The 21,972-nt window shown below is 37.3% G+C and overlaps 1 protein-coding gene across 2 annotated transcripts in view; it reads right to left on the bottom strand.

Moving 5' to 3' along the window:
* The window catches only part of CHM (CHM Rab escort protein), a 214,379-nt gene that overhangs the window by 65,200 nt on the left and 127,207 nt on the right, over positions 1 to 21,972 (bottom strand). The window contains exon 9 of one of the 2 annotated variants that reach the window (XM_081126003.1): positions 6,721 to 6,798. The exons of the other annotated variant lie outside the window; for it this stretch is intronic. Coding sequence (XP_080982129.1) covers positions 6,721 to 6,798 — 78 coding nt within the window. The remainder of the gene's footprint in view (positions 1 to 6,720; positions 6,799 to 21,972) is intronic. 2 annotated transcript variants of the gene reach the window in all.

The following is a 21,972-nucleotide window of genomic DNA, read 5'->3' as shown; positions in this document are numbered from 1 at the left end:
GAAACACTAATCAGAAAGAATATGTGCACTCTTATGTTCAGAGCAGTGCAATTTACAGTAGCTAAGATCTGGAAACAGCCCATGTTTCCATTAGTAGATGAGTGGATAAAAAGCAATGGTACATCTGCACCAGGGAATACTATGCAGCTATAAAGAAGAAGGATCTAGTATCCTTTGAGACAGTATGGATGGACCTGGAGAATATTATGCTAAGCGAAATAAGCCAGTCAGAGAAAGACAAACATCACATGATCTCACTTATATGTGGAATGTAAAGAACTTAATAAACTGATGAACAGAATAGATTCAATGACATGCAAGCATGGATCAGGCTGAGGAATCACAGAGTGAAGGAGGGGTGCGGGTGGGTGGAGAGTGAGAGATTAGCCAAAGAATTTATATGCATAACCCAAGGACACAAACAGTGGTGTGGTGAGGGACTGGAGAGGGGTGTGGGGCAGGGTAGAATGGGTCAATGGGTAGAAAAAGGAACATATGTAATATTTTGAACAGTAAAAACAAAAGAAAACAAAAAACTCTGCATGTGCCCTAAGGCCACCTAGCCTCAGGCAATTAGGCTGATGCACACTTAAGTCCAGCTAGAAACAAGGGCCAGCGGAAAGACACTTAAACCCAGAGACTCCTGTTTATAAAGTGTATATTAGTCATAGAGTCCATCCATAGTAAGACTTCCTAGAGAGACCAGTCCTTAAGAGTGATAGGTGCCACAGGCAAAATTTGGTTTCAGAGTCCTTTTCCTGGGGCCACCAAGAAAACAAGCTGAACCCAAACCACTTCTGAAAGTGCTTAGCTCAAAGCAGGTCTTCACTAAAAGTCTTTAACCTGCTGTTTGTCAAAGGACATTCTGTTATCTCTATTATTTACTTTTTTTCCTTAAGTCATGTCTCTGATAAATGCCCATTTCACTAAAATAGGCTAAGTTTATTAGGTCTGCCCTCATAGAATTCCACTCTGATTTCTGATATTTAGAGACTACCTAATCAAACTCTAATTTTGCAAATGAGAAAGCAAGTAATTTGGCTAAAGTACCCAGCTGGACAGTGGACACAACTGTGACTAGAACTCAAGTAAACTAGTTCAAAGTCAGTACATTCTTCTGTTTTAATGAAAATAACCCCTCCCCTGAAAAAAAGATATAGAAAGCAATGAGAAAGACAACACGACATATTAAAACTTTTAGGATCCAGCAAAAGCAGTAATAAAAGGGAAGTTTATGTCATTACAGTCCCACCTCAAGAAATAAGAGGGTGTCATAAGTAAATGTGGAACTTCTGTCCTCCCACAACCAGATCAAAATTGCAACTAAACTACAAAACAACCGTTATTCAGAACTGCCTGAAATCTGGCTGAATGGAATCCTACAATTAGGGAATGAAAGCAGTGGCCACATTAAGACCGGTAGGAGGAGTAGAGATCGGTAACAGGTTGGTACCACACCCACGTGTTGAGGATAAAAATCAGGAAGGGCATCTTGGGCTTTGGAGGTTCCCTTTGAGTAGGAGGGGTCCTAGCCCCACATTAGCGTCTCCCACAGCTCAGGGTTCCAGTTCCAGGAAGAGAAGTCCCCATAACTTCTGGCTGTAAAAACCAGCAGGGTTGAGAGGCTGAGTGAGATGGAAGTTGCTGGAGTCCTAGGCAGTGCCTCCTAAGTGGCCCGTACACAGACTTACTCTGGACTCACTTCCTCTCTGAGTTCCAGCATTGGGCCAGTAGCTTGAAAGGCACCAGGGACATATAGAGAGCAACTGAATTTTCTGGCATCAGGGCTAGAGCTGCAGGGGGAGCAGCTTTCTCCCAGAGAGAAGTGCTGGCAGAGGCCATTGTTCCTTTGATGAGCCATTTCCCCCAGAGAGTCCACAGGTGGGAGCCATATCTGACACTCCATCAAACTGGCTCACTGTTTGCCCTACTGTAGTGACCCCTGAGGCCTGCCCCACCTAACTTTCAGGTCCAACCAAGCTGTTTCCAGTGGCTTTTCAATAGGAATGGCCTGTCTTAGCTCATGCTTCAGACTTTCCTAAAATCTCTCAAACAAGCAATATCTGGCCTCAGGGAGCCCCATGACTCTTGCTAAGTGGCCCCTGGCCTGGAACTAATGGCAGCTGTCCTTAGTTGGTAGTTTGGCCTCTGCTGGGCACTGCCAAGCCCAGCACAAGTAGCAGCCATCTACAGATCATTTTGTAGCTCATGCCCTGTCCCTGGGCAGAACACAGGCATCAGCCAACCTTGGCCTACACATCCTGGGAGGCCCCAGAGCCCGCACACACAGTATACAGCTTCAGACCATGTTGAAGCACCACCCAATCACCTGCACAGGAGACACACTCAAGGGGTGGACTCAGTGGGCACCAAAACACTGCTGAAGTAAGTCCTCCTCTGTGGGTGGACGCCTACACAGCTGGTCCTCCACTGTGGTAGGAGGTCGGTGGTTGGTGGTTGCAGCCAGCCCTTGTAGCTGATAAGCCTATCCCTCCCATTGATGTGCCAACAGCAATCAAGGCTCAATTACAAGAGGAGAATGTATACAGTCCGCATGGGGGGCAAACTTTGAGTGCCCAGCTTGAGTGATCAGGGAGGCTGTGCCACTGGACCCTACAGAACACCTACGACATTAGGCCACTCCGTCAAGCCCGGGAGACATAGCAGTGCTACCTAATACACACAAACAAACACAGGGAGGATGCCAAAATGAGGAGACAAAGAAACACATCCCAAATGAAAGAAAATAACAAAACTCCAGAAAAAGCACTAAACAAAATGGAGACAAGCAATCTACTAGAGGCAGAGTTCAAAACACTGGTTATAAGGATGCTCAATGAACTTTGTGAGAACCTCAACAGCATTAAAAAAGGACTAGTCAGAAATGAAGGATACACTAACTGAAAAAGAACAAGTTACAGGGAATCAACAGCAAAGTAGATGAAGTGGAGAATCAAATCAGCAATTTGGAATATAAGAAAGCAAAAAAACACCCAATCAGAACCACAAAAAAGAAAAAAGATTTCAAAATAAATGAGGACAGTGTAAGGAGTCTCTGGGACAATTTCAAGCATACAAACATTCACATAATGGCTATGTAAGAAGGAGAAGAGAGAGAGCAAGAAATTGAAAACTTTATTTGAAAAAAATAATGACAAAACACTTCCTTAACCTGGTGAAGGAAAAACAAATACAAGTCCAGGAAGTGCAGAGAGTCACAAATAAGGTGAACCCAAAGAGGCTGACACCAATATACATCATAATTAAAATGCAAAAGGTTAAAGACAAAGACAGAATATTAAAGGTGGCAAAAGAAAAGCAGTTAGTTACCTACGAGAGAGCTCCCATAAGACTGTCAGCTGATTTCTCAACAGAAACTTTGCAGGCCAGAGGGACTGGCAAGAAATATTCAAAGTGATGAAAAGCAAATACGTATAACCAAGATTACTCTACCCAGCAAGGCTATCATTTAGAATCCAAGGACAGATAAAGAGCTTCCAAAACAGTAAAAAGCTAAAGGAGTTCATTACCACCAAACCAGTACTATATGAAATGTTAAAGGGTCTTCTTTAAGAAGAAGGAAAAAAAGGTAAACAATATGAACAATGAAATGGCAATTAATACCTATCTATCAACAATTAAATCTAAAAATCAAAATAAACAAACAAGCAGAACAGAAACAGATTCAGAGATACAAAGAACATTTTAACAGTTGCCAGATAGGAGGGGGGTTGTGGGATGAGTAAAAAAGGTGAAGGGATTAAGAACTACAAATTGGGCCTGGCTGGCATGGTTCAGTGGTTGAACATCGATCTATGAACCAGGCAATCACAGTCTGATTCCTGGTGAGGGCACGTGCCCAGGTTGTGGGTTCAGTCCCCAGCAGGGGGTGTGCAGGAGGCAGCCAATCAATGACTCTCTCTCATCATTGATGTTTCTATCTCTCTTTTCCTCTCCCCTACTCTCTCTGAAATCAATTAAAAAAGAAAGAAATACAAATTGGTTATTACAGAATAGTCATGGGGGATGTAAAGTACAGCATAGGGTATATAATCAAAAATATTCTTATAACTATGTATGGGGTTAAATGGGTACTAGATTTTTCAGGGTGATCAGTTAAGTTATACAATGTCTAATCACTTTGGGATATATACCCAAAGGTAATATAATAATGTATGTCAACTAATTGAAAAGTTGTGGGCTCGGTTCCCAGCAGGGGGTGTGCGGGAGGTAGCTGATCATTGAATGAAATTGAATAAAAATGATTAAAAATATAAATAAATAAAAGATAAAAAAGTTGATCAAGAAAAAAACCCTGTAACACTTATTCTCCAGGGTATTTGAGATATTGTTCCCATGCATATATCCTCAATTTGGCTCAAATAAACTCTTACCAAAAAAAAAAACAAAAAAACACACACACAAAAAAAAAACCCATAAGAAAAATCTCAAGTAAACAACCTAAATATACATCTTAAAGAACTACAAAAAGAAGAACAAAAGTAGCCCCAAATCAGTGACAAACAAAATAGGTCTAGAGGCCAGGACGCATGGAACAGGCTGAAAGATCTCAGAGGGGAAAGGAGACGGGAAGAGATTAACCAAAGAACTTATAAGCATATATGCATAACCAATAGACACAGAAGTAGTGTGGTGAAGGCTGGAGTGGGGTAGGGCTGAGAGAACAAGGGGGATAGGGGGGGAATTGACAGGCATCTGTAATAGTGTAAACAAAAAAATTTAAAAAGAGATAATGGAAATAACATAAATTAGGGCAGAAATGAATGAAATAGAGAACAAAAAGACTATAAAAATTACTACAACCAAGAACTGAGTCTTTAAAATGATTAGTAAAATTGACAAACCATGGCTAGACTCACTAAGGAAAAATGAGAAAAGATACATATAAACAAAACCAGAAATTATTATTTTAAATTTATCTTTATTGATGGAAGTGTTACAGATGCTCCCCCCTTTCCCCCAATGACCCCCTCCACCCCATTCCCACCCCCTCCAGGACTTCACAGCATTATTGTCTGTGCCCATGGGTTATGCATATATGCATGTAAATTCTTTTGTTAATCTCTTCCTGCCTCTCTCCCCCTGAGGTTCAGAAATTAAAGAGAAGTTACTGCAGACATCACAAAAATACAAAGGGTCATAAGCGAATACTATGTAGGACTATATGCAACCAAATTCAATAACCTAGAAGAAATGGATGAGTTACTAGAAATATATAACCCTCCTATGCTGAATCATGAACTGGAAAATCTAAGTAGACGGATCAACAGTGTGGAAATTGAAACAGTCATCAAAAACCTCCCAACAAATAAAAGTCGAGGACTAGATGGCTTCAACTACTGAATTCTACCAAACATCCAAAGAAGGTTTGATACCTATCATTCTCAAACTCTTCTAAAATATTGAAGAAGAGGCAGTACTTCCTAACATATTTTATGAGAACAACATAATTCTGATACCAAAACCTAGCAAAGATAACACACACAAAATGAAAACTACAGATCAATATCTCTGATGAATACAGATGCAAAACTCCTAAACAAAATACTAGCAAATATAATACAAAAATACTTTAAAATCATGTGACCATACCAATCAATAGATGCAGAAAAAGCATTTGATAATATACAACATCCATTTATGATTAAAACACTGAATAAAATGGGTACTGAAGAAAAGAACCTCAACATAATAAAGGCCATATATGACAAATCCTCAGCTAATATACTCAATGGTGAGAAACTGAAAGCTTTCCCTCTAAGATCAGGAACAAGACAAGGATGTCCACTCTCACCACTCTTATTCAACATATTTCTGGAAGTCCTAGCCAGAGCAATCAAGCAAGAGAAATAAATAAAAGGCATCCAAATGGGAATGAAGAACATTTTCTCTATACACCCCTAAAAACAGTCATATAAACGACAGAGGTCAGTACATGCTTAAGGACACATAACAAAAAGGAAAATTTAAACATCCTAAAATTTGATCCAATTGACCCATTTAAGTTTTAAGATAAAATATAGACATCGAGAACTATTAGTGTAATTCAGACAAGAGCATATCTTAGTAACTAAATAATAAATCCCAGAAAATGTTATTTAAATATAAAAATGCACAGATAAATAGATGATGTTCAGCTTTATAAAAAAGCAGGTACATTCTTATTTCAATCCTAAACTAGCCTGAAGGCCTGATGTGGTTGTAAAAGAATTTATCCTCAGATAACAGGGCATAGTTTATGACAGCAATCTACCTAAAAACTCATTAAAGTTTTTTCTCTTGGAGTGACATGCATTATCAGCAGAGATTAATCTGATGAGTCTTTAGGTGAGTTCCATTTTTAAAAATGCAATAACAGAGGGCTTTGTTTTCATCTGATGAAAATCAATTAGAAGAGGTAAGGCCACAAGGAAAACTAAAATCACTCATCACCCACCCCTGGCAGCTGAAATGATTTATCTTCCAAGCTTGGATGATCAGGAGCTATAGTCATATTGCAGGAAAATTAATTTAGTTTCTATATTCTGAACTCACTTTCCTTGTTCTGGAGGATCTAAACACAAATTACTTTTAATCAAGGTTGATATGTTATTAACACCAAGGAGGATCTTTGAAGAACCATTTTTTTAAAATCGACTTTAGCATTTTTCACCTGTGCTTGGGGTGTAAACATAGGAAGATAACTTATATTATTCTTACTTTCTGGATTCTTTGTCCACAACAAGGCAATGTACTGAATGGCGAAGACAATAGATTCCACCAAATACAGCACACATCCTAGGAAGAGAATAGGAAAATGAGAATTAGGATTCTCAAGTTGAAAATTGAAGTAACATTATTTTCTTTTAAATATCTTACATTTAATAATTTGTCATACAGAAAAAGGACTTTGATAATTTATTATTTTCTCTATCATGGTATTAAGAATATCTCAGAGGTAAAATTAGTAATATTTTGACAAAACAGAAGTCCTACTGCTAATAATACATTGTGGAAGCCTAGAATTGTGAACAAACCAAAAGTATCCCTAAACAAAGCTGAGCTATCCCCCCGCCCAAACCAGCTATTGACTACCTAAGATACACAGGCTACAAATCAAACAGCCTCAAGAGGTGATGTATGAGATCCCCCAACAGAATTGATGGCACAGAAGTGTTAAGGAAGAAACAAGCAGGGAAGACTCTGGGAGACCCCTAGAGACTTTGTTTACCATAAAAGCAAGCAAAAACTAAACAGAGAACTGAAACTAGAGCAGTAAGCACATGAGATAATGCTGTAGAAGCTCTAAGGAGTTTGCCTATCTCATTAATTTAATAAGGGTTTGGGTTTTAATTCCCACATAGGGAAAGGAGAGGTCTTAGGTTCCAAACAAGGCAGGTAATAGGATATTAGATATTCTCTCATAATGTCTGGATCCTTAAAGGACTACATCTCAGTTAAAGGGTGATCTAAGGAGAAAACAAAAACAACAACAACCTGTTTTCTCTAAAGCCCTGGGTGGAGGGTGACTATACCTCTGCCCTCACACAGGTTGAGGGTTTGAAATTGCCCAAGAAACCTTGACCAATAAAATACCATGGAAAGTGGCTCTGGGTCATAGTACCCCTGGAGTCTTGTTGGAAGTAATTGCTAAAACTTCCTGGAGCAATATGACCTCAACCCAGGCCACATGAGATTGCCATAGATTGAGTCCCCTTATGGCAAGTTTATAATCTAAGATTATAAAACAGATGAAGAAACATATCTTATCCTGAGTGAGAATTAACAGACACAACAGACAGCAGGATTTGACTCCCAAAAACTTTATTCAGATAGTAGAACTATCACACAGAAATTATGAGCATATTTAAAAGGGATGAGTTAAAAAACATAAGGATAATGGAAAGTCCAGAAAGAAGGCTGTGGTAGGCTGAATAATGCCCTCACCAATGATGTTCACATTCTAATCTCTAGAACCTCTTTACACAGCAAGAGGGACTCTGCAAATGTAGCAAATTAAGTATCTTGAGATTAGGAAATTAACCTGATTTTCCCAGTGGATGCAATGTTAGTGGAAAGGTCCTAAAGAAAGGAAGCAGGAGACTCGGAGTCAGAGAAGATCTAAAGATAGAAGGAGAGATTATAGTAATATCACTGCAGAAAAGGGATAACAAGTCAAGGAATGCAGACAGCCTTTAGAAATTGTAAAATGCAAGAATCAGATTCTCCCCTAGAACCCCAAGAAGGAATGCAGCCTTGAATACCCATTTTATACTACTGACTTCTAGGACTATAACAAATTTATTTTGTTTTAAGCTACTAAATTTGTGGTAATTTGTTATGGCAGCAATAGCAAACTAACACAAAGATGCATAAATACACAAACATGATCATGACATCAGTGGCATTACAGACCAATGGGGAAAGAATGGACCACTGAAAAAATGGTTTTGAGATAATATAGAGAAAATAATTATATCCCTGCTTTACACCATATTCAGAATCAATTCCAGGTAGATTAAAGGCATAAATATAAAAGGGAAAACCTCTAGAATAAAATACAGAAGAACACATTTTGGGTCTCGGGGAAAAGAAATAATTCTTAAATTAAGATGCAAAAAGCAAAATCATTAACATAGGCAGCAAAATCTCAGATATCCCTTGTAGCAATGTACTTGCCAATACATCTTCTAGGGCAAGAGAAACAGGAGAAAATAAACAAATAGGACTACATCAGAATAAAAAGGTTCTGCATATCAAAAGAAACCATCAACAGCCCAGCCAGTGTGGCTTAGTGGTTGAGCATCCACCTAGGGTCCAGGAGATAAGGGTTCGATTCCCAGTCAGCGCACATGCCCAGGCTGTGGGCTCCATCCCCAGTCGGGCTCATGCAGGAGGCAGCCAATCAATGATTCTCTTATCATTGATGTTTGTATCTCTCTCTCTCTCCGTCTCCCTTCCTCTCTCTGAAATCAATAAAGATGTATTTAAAAAAAAAAAAAAAAAAGAACAGACATATTGATCAGTGGAACAGAACAGAGAACCCAGAAATTGACCCATGCCGCTATGGTCAATTACTAATTGATAAAGGAGGCAAGAACATACAGTGGAGTAAAGACAGTCTTTTCAAAAAATGGTGCTGGGAAAATTGGACAGATACATGGAAAAAAATTAAACTAGACCACCAACTTACACCATACACAAAAGTAAATTCAAAATGGATAAAAGACTTAAATGTAAGACATGAAACCATAAAAATCCTAGAGGAAAACAGACAGAAAAATCTCAGACATATCTCGTAGCAATATGTTTGCTGATACACCTCCTAGGGCAAGAGAAACAAAGGAGAAAATGAACAAATGGGACTGCATCAAAATAAAAAGCTTCTGCACAGCAAAGGAAACCATCAACAAAACGAAAAGGGAGCCCACTGTATGGGAGAATATATTTGTCAACGACACACTGGATAAAGGGTTAATATCCAAAATATATAAGGAACTCATACAACTTAACTAAAGGAAGAGAAACAATCCAATTAAAAAATGGGCAAAGGACATAAATAGACACTTCTCCAAAGAGGACATACAAATGGCTAAGAGACATATGAAAAAAATGCTCAATGTTGTTAATCATGAGAGAGATGAAAATTAAAACCATAATGGGGTATCACTTCACACTTGTGAGAATGGCTGCCATCAACAAGTGAACAAACTACAAGTGCTGGCGAGGGTGTGGAGAAAAGGGCACCCTAGTACACTGCTGGTGGGAATGGAGACTAGTGCAGCCACTATGGAAAGCAGTATGGAGTTTCCTCATAAGATTAAAAATTGACCTACTATTTGACCGAGTGATTCCACTTCTAAGAATATATCCTAAGGAACCCGAAATACCAATCACAAAGAACTTACGCACCCCTATGTTCATAGCAGCACAATTTACAATAGCTAAGATCTGGAAACAGCCCAAGTGCCCATCAGTAGATGAGTGGATAAAAAAGCTGTGGCACATTTACACCATGGAATACTATGTAGCTGTAAGGAGGAAGGATCTTTTATCCTTTGGCACAGTATGGAGGGAACTAGAAAGTATTATGCTAAGTGAAATAAGCCAGTCAGAGAAAGAAAAGTACCACATGACCTCACTTATACATGGGATATAATAAACAAAATAAACTGATGAATAAAGTGGGTCCAGAGACACAGAAGCATGGAACAGACTGAAGGATCTCAGAGGGAAGGCGGGGAGGAGGGGGTATGTGGGGAGAAATTAACCAAAGAACTTTTATGTTTATAAGCATAACCCATGGACACAGACATTGGTATGGGGAAAGCTTGGGGAGTGGGATGGATGTGGGATGGAGGGAACAAGTGGGGAGAAAAAGGGGACATCTGTAATATTCTCAACAATAAAGATAAAGAAAGTTAAACAAACAAAAAAAAGATGATTCGGTGGGAGGAAAAAAAATAGTATATTCATCAAACAAATGGAATATCCAAACCCACACAATGTGCAAAAATTATTTCAAAAAATCAGACCTAAACAGCAAAACTATAAAAGTCTTAGAAGGAAATATAGATGTAACTCTTCAAGACCCTGGATTAGGCAATAGCTTCTTAGATATGATACTAACACCACAAACAACCAAAGGAAACAAAAGATAAGTTGGACTTTATAAAAATTTAAAACTTTTGTGCATCAAAGTACACTGTCAAGAAAACGGGGAAAAAAGCATATAGTATAGGGGAAAATCATATTTGTGAAAAGAGTCTAATATCCAAAATATATAAAGAACTTTAACAACTCAACAATAAAATGACAAATAATCTAATTTAAAAAATGTAGAATCTAAAGAACAAAATAAACTAATGAACAAAATAGATCCAGTGACACAGAAGCATGGAACAGACTGACAAATCTCAGAGGGAAGGAGGGGATTAGGGGGAGAGATTAATCAAAGAATTTATATGCATAAATGCATAACTCATGGACACACACAATAGTATGGGGAAGGCCTGAGGGTGGGGCAGATGCAGGGTGGAGGGGATCAATGTTGGGGGAAAATAGGGGACATCTGTAATACTTCCAACAATAAAGATAAATTTTTAATAAAGTGCTAAGCATAAAGGAAAGAATAGATGAATTTGAAGAAAAAACAAAATTACTAAAAAATTGAGAAAATGTTTAAAATTATAAACATCTAGACAACAAAAGAAAGTGAAAAGCCACAGATTAGGAAAGATATGTGCAAAAACCTTAAAATTAGTTTTAAAATATCAGTTTGGATAACAATTTGGCAGTATCAAGTAAAGTTGAAGATGCACACACCTATAGTGCAGCAATTCTACTCTTAGGGGTAAATCTTACAAAACCTATTATACATATATACAAGGATTGCATAAAGATATTTGTTGCTGCATTGTTTTTAGACAGCATAGCATAGTGGTTATGAGGAAAGATTCTGACTGACTGAGTTCATATCTGAGGTATTTCATCTACTGGCTGTGTGACTTTTAACAAGGTATTTAGCCTCTCTGTCGCCTATTTTTTAATCTGTAGGGTGAGAATAATAGCATTTATCTCATAGAGGATTCTTCTAGGGATTAAATGAGTTAATATTTATAAAGAAACTAAATAGTACCTGGCAATAAGAATTACAATAAACATCTGTTAAATAAAATAGGTACTATTTTATATATATCACATGTGACCCAAATATCCATCAAGAAGAAAATGGACAAAATAAAATGTGCTATATTCATATATATAATTAAGAATTTAACCTGGTCCACAAAGATGTATGGCCTATGTCCTCAGCTTCTGGGAGGTGATCTCAATCCTTGAAATGCCAAGCCAGAAATGAGTGCCTTGGGTCACTAGACAGTCTATCAAGATGACCACACCAGGTAGTCTTAGGATGGGGACTAGCCATGCCAGAAAAATCAACAGTATGATTTAGGTTGGAAGCTTTGGGTCATGTGGTATCAGTCAACTTCCAGTGAAGCTGGAGACTGAGATCAGCTCCATGGTGGAGCTCCAGTAAAAACTCTGGACACTGAAGTTCAAGTGAACTTTCCTGGTTGGCCATGCTCTGTGCATACTGTCACACATCAATGCCAGAAGGGTAACACTGTCCTGACTCCATGGGGAGAAAACAACTGGAAGCTCCACTTCTGGAACCACCATATACTCCATCCAATGCACTTCTTCCCTTGGCCAATTTCAATCAATACCATTTCCTGTAATAAAGCATAATTGTAAGTGTAACAGCCTTTAGTGAGTCCTGGGAGTTCTTCTAATGAACTATCGAACCTGAGAGTGGTTTGGGGAATCACCCAAACACACAGCTGGTGTCAGAAGTGTGGACAGTTTTTTGATGACTGCACCCCCTAACTGTACAGTTTATTTTAATCTCTCACACTGTACAATGGAATACTGTAAGCAATTTAAATGAGTGAATTACAGCCCCATCTATCAACATGGATAAATGGCAAACTATAAAAATTGAATGATAATAACAAGTTGGGGAAGAATATGTCCAGAGCAGAGATTTTCAACCATTTTCATCTCATGGCACACATAAACTAATTACTAAAATTCTGCAGCACACCAAAAAATATATTTTTGCCAATCTGACAAAAAATAGGTGTAATTTTGAGTCACACTGGATGGCTATTGTTGTGGTGACTGTTGTCATTTTCTTGATTTGACAATCTAAGGAAAAAAGAGGTCAGTGCCTCTGACTAAACAGTCAGGTATCACACGTTTTAAAAATTCTTATGGCACACCCATTGAAAAAACTTTATATGCAAAATACTATATGTCATTTATGTACACATATATACATAGTAAAAGTGCACAAACATTGAGGGGAATTATAAACACTAAATTCAGGATAGCAGTTATCTCTGGGAAGAGGGAGAGTGAAAATTACACTGAAGGTTTTAACTGCTCAGGTTCTTTTAAAAATATATTGAGAGCAAATATGGCAAAATGTTAAGATTTGACAAAACTGTGACTGACTACATGGTAGTCTTTATGTTATTCTCTGTGCTTTCTGAAATATCTTTAAAATATTTCAAACTTTATGTTATTCTCTGTACTTTCTGAAATATCTTTAAAATATTTAAAATATTTCATCTTTAATAAAATATTTAAAGATATCTTTAAAATATCTTTTAAAATATTTATGAAATAAGTATATGCCATACTTAGAAAATTGACATTCTCTAAGTATGGCATAATATTCCTTCTGTCTGTCTAAATTCAATCATTTTAGTGGACATGACTAAGTTAGAGTAGATGAAGTTAGATAATAATTTCTCCTGGTATAGAACAAGAAGGAAATTAAGGGTGTTGTTTTTTTCCATTTAAAAATTTAGAATAATACAAGAAATGGCACAAAGACATGCAAGCAAAGTTTCATGTGCTTGAAAACCACAAATTTTACCCAGAACATCACCTACAAGGATATTCTATCTTTCTGCTAATCTTGTTGACCAGTCATCAAATTATGGAACAATATGTATGAACTATGCTGGTATACCTGGTATTATTTGAGACACTGTACTTGATAGGTTCTAAAGAGGGTTAGAAGAAGGCATCTTTCTATTGGATTGTTCAGCTACATTTCCCAAGTTGCATTCTGCCTATTAGTGGTAGGGGAATACTGATAATAAGCCTAACCTTCACCATTAGTTTCCTGTTGACAATGAAAGAGGCTTTATGCACATAACACATTACTGGCCCACTAAAAATAAATAGGCTGAATATGATTAAGGCCCCAAAACAGACAAGCAATTTACCACAAAATAAGTCTTTTCATTTGCCTAGGGATATCTTTTCATCAACTGAGTAGTAGCAGTAATGTTTACAACTTCCTCATAAGCAGCTATAGATAAGCTCTTACCAAATGACCTACAGTGTTTGTTATTTCAGTAAGACTGGTCCATATTTACACACACACAGACACACACACAGGGGAAACAATCTTTAAATATCTTCCAAGATTCCAAGAAAAGCAAGGGGATCAAGTTCACAACTAGTTATAAAGTTGTATAAGGTTAAGAAATCATAAAATGCTATGTCATAGGCAATTACGGTATTATCAAAAGCATGAGAAATTCACTTAATTAAAATTAAATGTAATTTCCTACAAAGACCTCCTTTCATTAAATATTACTGCTTATAACACACACTGCTACTTTATCAAGTATCCCTTTGTTTAAAATAATTTATTCTATGAAGTTTTTAGGGTAAATGGGACATCTGAAAATACATTTAAATGTAAAATACAATAGAGACATCTATAACAATTTATTTTAGTAAGCCATCAAAAACAACCTGATTTTCAACAGCATGATTTGTTAACAGTGGACATACACCAAAGAAAAGAAACACAAGAATGTTATGAACTGGTTTGTGTGTATGCTGGTGAATATCATACAAGATGTCCAATGAGAAACCATCATGATAATCCAACAAATGTCATCTTAATTTTAAATGAGAACATAGGAAGTATTTTGTGATCTTGGAAAGATGACTTGTTATCTACTATAAATTTCTGTAATTGCAAAAGCATACAGTTGCATGTGCATATACATTTTTCATACTGCTTCTCATTGGCTTTTCCCCCCACATGCTAGTCTTGCCTATTAGGGGAGATATGTGTTGTTCACAATGGTGACATTTGTTTTCTCTCACTTTTGCATTTTCCTCAAGCACCTTAAGCCCAAGTGACAAAAACCAGTGGTTTGTAAAAAGTGCCAGGCATAATGATGGGATTAATAAAGACTCCTCTGTGTACTAGTCTTATCAGTCACTGTCATACTTAGTAATTTTTAAAAATTGGTTGGGGAGGGCTACTTGATAGCAATGAGACATTGAGGAAAGCTTTTATAAATGGGTAAGAAGCAAGATAGCGAGCAGTTCTGGAAAGCTGTATGCAAAACTCAAAGAGCAGTCATTTACATGAGAAGTAGGGAATTACATGGAAGCGGGGAAAAAACTGTTGGCTACATACTGGTCTTTGGGGCACACAGCCAATAATAACAACCATCAAGGCTAGCATTCAGTGCTTACTACTACGTATATCCCACAACTCTATGAGACAGAGTTTTACAGATTTAGAAAATGAGGCAAAGAAAGGTCAAGTGACTTGCCCAAGGTCATTTAGTAAATGGTATTGCTGAATAAAGACTCAGGCAACCTGGTCCTAGTGTCTTCTATATTAACCACCATACAAACTGTCTCACTATCAGTACAGTCTTTTTTGGCATTATAAAGGAAAGCAACGTGGAGTCAAAGTTACTCTCAGAATCATTCTAATTTCTGACAAGTTGCAAATAGTATTACAAAGAGTAAAACAATTCCTCAATTTCTACACATTCTTGTCTCCCCCAAAAGCACGTTTATTCTCTAACGTTACACGTTAAATGGATTACGTGTAACTTCATTTTATATAGAACATAAACTCAAGTAAAAACAACCACAGAAATACTCATCTTCAAAGTATCTATCAAATTATAAATACTTTGCAGTACACACCTTTTAAAAAGTGATTTACAAAGTATATTGGTAAACTAGAGATTTTTAAATAGAGAAAGTGTTGTTAGTTGAAGGCAAACAAACACTTTACCATGAATTTTGGTAAGTAATAATGCTGGCTCCACAAGACACATGTTTTCTTCTAGTACATTAAATGTCAGCCTAAGGACCCAAAACATGCATTTAATAATGGGCAACTGAACTACCAAAAGACTTTAAATGTCAGCCTAGGGACCCAAAACATGCATTTAATAATGGGCAATTGAACTACCAAAAGACTGTGAACACCGCTGAGATGCCAGTCAGGTCCTAGCTTTGGTGTAGTTTGTATCAGCCATCCTGGAGCCTAAAATGTCTAACAAGGCAGCTCTGTACACCTACTTTCTATACAGTATTAGGGGGCCTAGAGGCAAACAAGTACATATTTTATGGGATTTAACTAAAAAAAATCTACAAATGCACTATAGTAGGTTGTACTACCAAAAAAGAGTCACTACAAAAATGCATTTAAAACACTTTATCAACTTCCATTAAAAACAAACCTGAGAAAAAAGAGGTGTTACAAGAGAATTCTGAGTGACCACTGATCATCATCACTGTGCTTTAGTGACATCCCAGCTTAAATTATACTGACAAAGCAGAAGTTCCATTCAGTAGTAATTAGGCACATCTAAGGTTCGTGAGAGACAATAAAGCTTGTGACTACATTGCTCTACACAAAGTTCAACTGTGTTACTTACTTGTTAAATACATTTCAATCATATACTTTTTCAGAGCACTACATTTAAAACAACACATTGAGTTTTTCATTATGTTTACCCTGTGCCAAACAATCTGAAAAAAATGTGTATGCGGAGGTATGTGTATGTTTATTTTTATAATACTTAAATAAACACATACAAGGGGTCCCAAGTCTTACTGCTATTGACACATATATACACTCACACACACACCAGTTTTAATATATATTATATAATACATAGCATTTTATGGATTGCATCCTTATATTGTATATTTATATCACTACATCATGTTTACTGGCTACATAGTTATATTACTTAGCAGTGTTTACTTAGACTAACATCCCTTTTTTTCTTTCTTGGTATCTGGTTATCTTTTTTCTAGCTGGAAATAGGAGAGAGGGGAATGATGGCATGGTGGGTGTTAGGAGTGAACAAAGCATTTTTGCTGTAATTGGCCTGTCTCGTGGGAATACAAAATTGGGCAGCATATAAATTGCAGCATCATCTCCACTACCCTACAAGCCAAGATCCCCTCTACAACCAAACTATTGTCATCTGACTCAGCATAGACTTCCTACTGGCCCCAAACCAAATGCTTTCTTAAGATCCAGAGCTAAACAATAGGTAATGACTCTCGCAGCCCTAGGAAAGTTATATTCATGACAATCCCAAGCCAGAACTTGCTATACATTCTTGGGATTCATTACTTATCAAGTTATAGACTAATCAGCAAGACCATAAAAAAGAAAACAAAAAATCTTCACAAGTGCTCCATTACAACATGGCCTCATTCACAATGATCCAGTAGGGCAAAAATGGAAGCCCTATATGATATTGGTCATGGTGACAGAACCCAGGAGGAACCTATTTATCAAGCAGTGATCACTAAAACTAAAAGGTCCCGAAAAGTCAGCTGAATAATCTCAGTCACAAAGTACCGAGAATCAGACAGATTAGCTCTTAGAGGTGGTTGTGAAATCAAAGTGGACAGTCTAGTTCTAGTCTCAGAGACTACATAGGTGCCTATTCTGATTCCCCTACTTATTATCTATGTGACTATGCTTCAGTTCTCAAGACTACAGCATGGGCGTAATAATAATAATGCATGTCTCATAGGGCTATTGCATGGATTTTATGAGTTAATGCATGTGAAGTGTTTATTCGGTGCCTCATACATCATAAACATTCAATAAATTGTAGTTTTTGGTACCAATCGCCTTATATAGCAAAGGGAAAAATGATTACTGACCATACCAACTATGTGGGGTTTATAGGCAATACAGCTGTTACTGTGAGAATCTACCTCCAGGTGTTCAAGGCCTAGTTTCTTCTAACATAATTTAATCAACTTTGGCACCTGGTCAATTCAACCACCTTCCCTGTAGGGAGCTGTGATAGTTCTAAGAAAACTATTGGTGCTGATAAGGATGAGCACTGATGTTAACTTCTTCTTCCCAAATATTTATGAAACTAGTCCTACTATGCACCAGATGCAGTTCTGGGCATCAGGGATAAAAGGTAAACTAGACAAATGCTGTCCTTGCTGGTGTATAATTTATCTAGTGCATGAGAGAGAAAATAAATAATAAAATAGTAGACAGTGATATGTGTTCTGAAACAATAAAACAGGATAGTATGAGGGTGATACGGAGTCTGTTACACAAGGCAATCAGGGAGAGCCTCTTTCAGGAACTGACATTTGAACTGAGACCTGAGTGACCAGAAGAAATCAACCATGTAAAGATCTGGAGAAAAAATATTATAAGCAGAAGTAAAAGCAAACTGAAAACTTGGAAATGCAAACTAGCTCAGTGTATCTGAGAAAGAGTGAGACAGCCAGTGGGGCTGGAACATAGTGATGAGTTAGAGATATAGTATGAAATGGGATCACAGCGATGGGGGTCTGATCATGCAGGTCTTTAAAGGCCAGACTGAGGACTTTAAATTTTATTCTAAGTACAATGAAAAGCCATCAGAAGGTTTTGAGCAGGGCAGTGACATGATCAGATTTCTGTATTTTAAAAGATGAGCCTGACTGCTCTGTGGAGAACTGTCAAGGTGAAAAGAATGGAAAAGAGGAGACTTACGTCTGCAGTAGACCAAGTGAGAGACGATGGTCACCTGAAGCAGGGTAATGGCAATGGAGGCGAAGTGGAGAGATTGGGGACATATTTGAGACATAAAGCTGACAAGAATTGTTGATGGACAACATGTAGCAGGAAGATATCCTCCTGAAGACAAGTTTAATGTTAATTCAGATATTCAACAGAGCAGTCATCTGAAATGCGTAACAATCAAATGTGACTGCTGAATCCTGACACAGTCATCCTGTAAGGGTAGTGCACTGAAGAGATTCTGTGGAAACATTCCCTCCACCTGGGGTATAATAATTAGAGAGAGCTAACTGTTAACAACCTCAACAACCAATATCTCCTGGACATTCATCAAGGTTACTACTGAATACCTGGGTAGTAAGCTCTAGATATAAGGGCATAAGGAACGGATTTGTTTCTGTGCCTTGAAGGAATTGCTATGGACCTGGAAGGACACAGCATTATTGATAATTCAGAAGTTATATGGTACAATATCTGAGTCCAATTGGGGCTTTTGATGCAAATATTAGACTCATTGAAACGGTTGTAGGCAGATGGATGGTCCTTTAGGCACTGCTGTCACTCTTGGAAGGCATAATCATCATGCTTAACTTAGAAAAAGCAGTCAAAAAACAGTATGTATCTTTCAGAAAACTCACTCCTACAAACTGCTCTATTTTATAGATCTTAGCCATATATCTAGCTTCCTCTGTTCTTGGTGACATTCTATACATGATATATTCATTTTTTTTTTTCTGCTTTTCTAGCTGTCCTTAAACCTTCCAAAGGAAAAATCACAATAAAACTATGTATTGGATGACAGAAACAGATCTGTATTAATAGCTGCACCAGGGCCACAGAATAAATTAGCCTAAGTTACAGAACAAGAGTCATCATTCAATCTTTAAAACAAAGCCTTCTAAAAATATTGGGGGCCAATTTATATGCTTGGATCACAACCTAGGTTTTGTATCTACAGTTCATGTGTACAATGGCTCCCTGATTTGTGTAAGGGCAAACCATCATGCCAACTCAATGATTCTTATATATAACCTATTGAAATGATATCAATAGAACAACATCATAAAACTATGGCAAAGATTTGCTGTTTCCTGACTATTCTTTAAACATATAATTTAAACTAAGCTCTTTTTTTAAGTTTTTAAAATTCTTAAAATTTTTCAATTACAGGTGACATAAGTTTCAGGGGTACAACATAGCAATTAGACATTTATATAATTTACGAAGTGATCACCCAGAGAAGTCTAGTACCCATTTGACACCAAAGTTATTAGAATATTATTGACTATATTCCCTATGCTGTCCTGTTTTTATAACTGACAATTTGTACATTTTAATCCCTTCCCCTTTTTCACCCATCCCTACCCACCTCTCACCTGGCAACCATCAAAGTGTTCTCTGTATCTATGATAAAAACTGAGCTCTTAATAAAAATGAGCTTTTCAATCTGAACACTCAGGCTAACAGCCTCATGTTTCTTATCTGCCACATACCAACTTTAGCAAATACATTTAAAAACAGGTCTTGGAAATTCAACAGGAAGCCCTTGGTTCAAACTTTTGGGACGTAGCAAACAAGTCAACAGTGAACCTACTTAGGCTGTCCATGAGACTTCTTTTGAGCAATCTCCTTCTCAGCCTTTTTCTCTGCTTTGATGTTCTGTACCTGAGAGATTCATTTCTTACTTGAATAATCCTTATTTAAAGCCTTTATCCATTTTGCTGCCTAGCCTTCAAAACTCAAATTGTACAAATAGCACAGAAAATAGGCATCAGTTTTGAATCAGGGCAATGATAATCTCTATTCTATTTCTAATGCCCTTCATGACTATGTCCAGTATTATGTGGGTCTTTCTGAATGCAGACACAAGAATACCCAAAGCTAATGTCTTCAGAGATCCCTACATAAAAACTCCTAGATCCCTTTCATGCATTTAAAAATATGTGCAGAGCCATCTTCCTAGAGACAGTCACTCATGCCATTTTCCTGCATTTTCACATTGCCTTGTGAAACAGTCCTTCAGCTAATACTCTTTCACCTTAGTATTTTGCTACCTACAAGCTCTCAGTATCAACTACAAATTGAGAAGCAGCTGGGAGAGTTACTCTGTTGAATCTCCAATCATTTATAAAAATTTTAAAGAAACAAAAAATCTAAACAATGATTCTTGGGAGAGCCTTAAGTAAAAATCTACCTATGCAACTTAAGAGTTCATTAAAAATACCAGTTCCTTCCTTCCTGTGTTTCAATTAGATCTCTATGCATAACTAAACATTATCCCCAACCCTGTGGAGAGAGGACATTTTTTAAAGCAGTCTTTGGTATAAAATCTTATCAAAGGCTTTTTGAAAATCTAAATGTTCACTGGCTCCCTCTTGTTCACACCTGATTTATTCCTCTCAAAGAATCCTGTTAGATGGCTAAGGTATAATTACCTCACAAAAATTATGTTCTTTCCTCCTGTGGGTTATATGTTCAATAATTTCACCCTTCAGCTATTTATTACAAAACTGACTAACAGGTCAAATAGTTGGCCTTATTTTTGTGTGGTTCTTGGACTCCTTTAAACTACACACCCTCTATACCTTCTGCATATCCCAAATCAACTGATTTCCTTTAACTCCTCCTCCCAAATTAAACCCCAGCTCAGGGCTGTCCCATTTTAAACTGAGATGGTTCCCACACAAAAGTGACCCAGGCTTCTGCTATTCCAGATATTTTCACTTTCTTTTTTTTTAGCTTTGTTGGCATGTATCTATTAACATAGTAAAATGAAACAAAGGATAGTCACTTATGTTAGGCAAATCTTAGGAAAGGGCTGCGAGCCTTTTCAGTTCAAAGGTTAATGGTACTAGGCTGAGAAAGAAGTTAGGGCTGTCAGCCATGACTCATCTAGGCCTGTGAATAAGACTGTATTTGCTCAAAGCAACCAACTAGGTAGTTTCACAGTAGATGCTAAATATAAGTCACGGAATTAGTTCTCTGCTAAGCATATGAGACAAATGACATTAAGTGTAACAACTAGGAAAAAATTAAAAACTATATTATGTCATAGAGACTAGAAATACTATTGCAAAAAGTTCAAAGAAGAGAGAGGTCAACATGTGTTGGGGAAAAAGGAGTTACAGAATGTCAGAACTGGAGGAAACCTTTAAAACAGCTAGACCAATTCCTGTTACAGAAAATTAGAGAGATTAAACTACTTGCCTAAAACCATATAGCTTCTAGCAACCAGCGGAAGATCTGATGGCTGGTTAGACCTTAAAAAGAAAGAGGTTAGAACTTTGGGGGTGAGAGCAGATTCTAAAAGATGGGAAAAAGAGAAAATGCAGAAAAGTAAAATGTGCACAGATACCTGAATAGATATTAAAATTTGGGAGTAACAGGAAGGCGTTGAAGGATATAATGATTATGGGATCAGGTTGAAAGATAGGTAGAAGCACCTTGATCTGATGTGACAGACAACAGGATGCTACTGGAAGTGACATGTCAGTTCAATGAAGAATGCAGATACTGGGTACAGGAGGCCAACTACAGGGTTTATAGCAGTAATCCAGTAAGTGATAAGTCTT

The sequence above is a fragment of the Miniopterus schreibersii genome (genome assembly GCF_964146895.1).
Source record: "Miniopterus schreibersii genome assembly, chromosome: X".
Lineage (NCBI taxonomy): Eukaryota > Metazoa > Chordata > Mammalia > Chiroptera > Miniopteridae > Miniopterus > Miniopterus schreibersii.
This window is presented reverse-complemented; position numbering and strand designations above follow the sequence as displayed.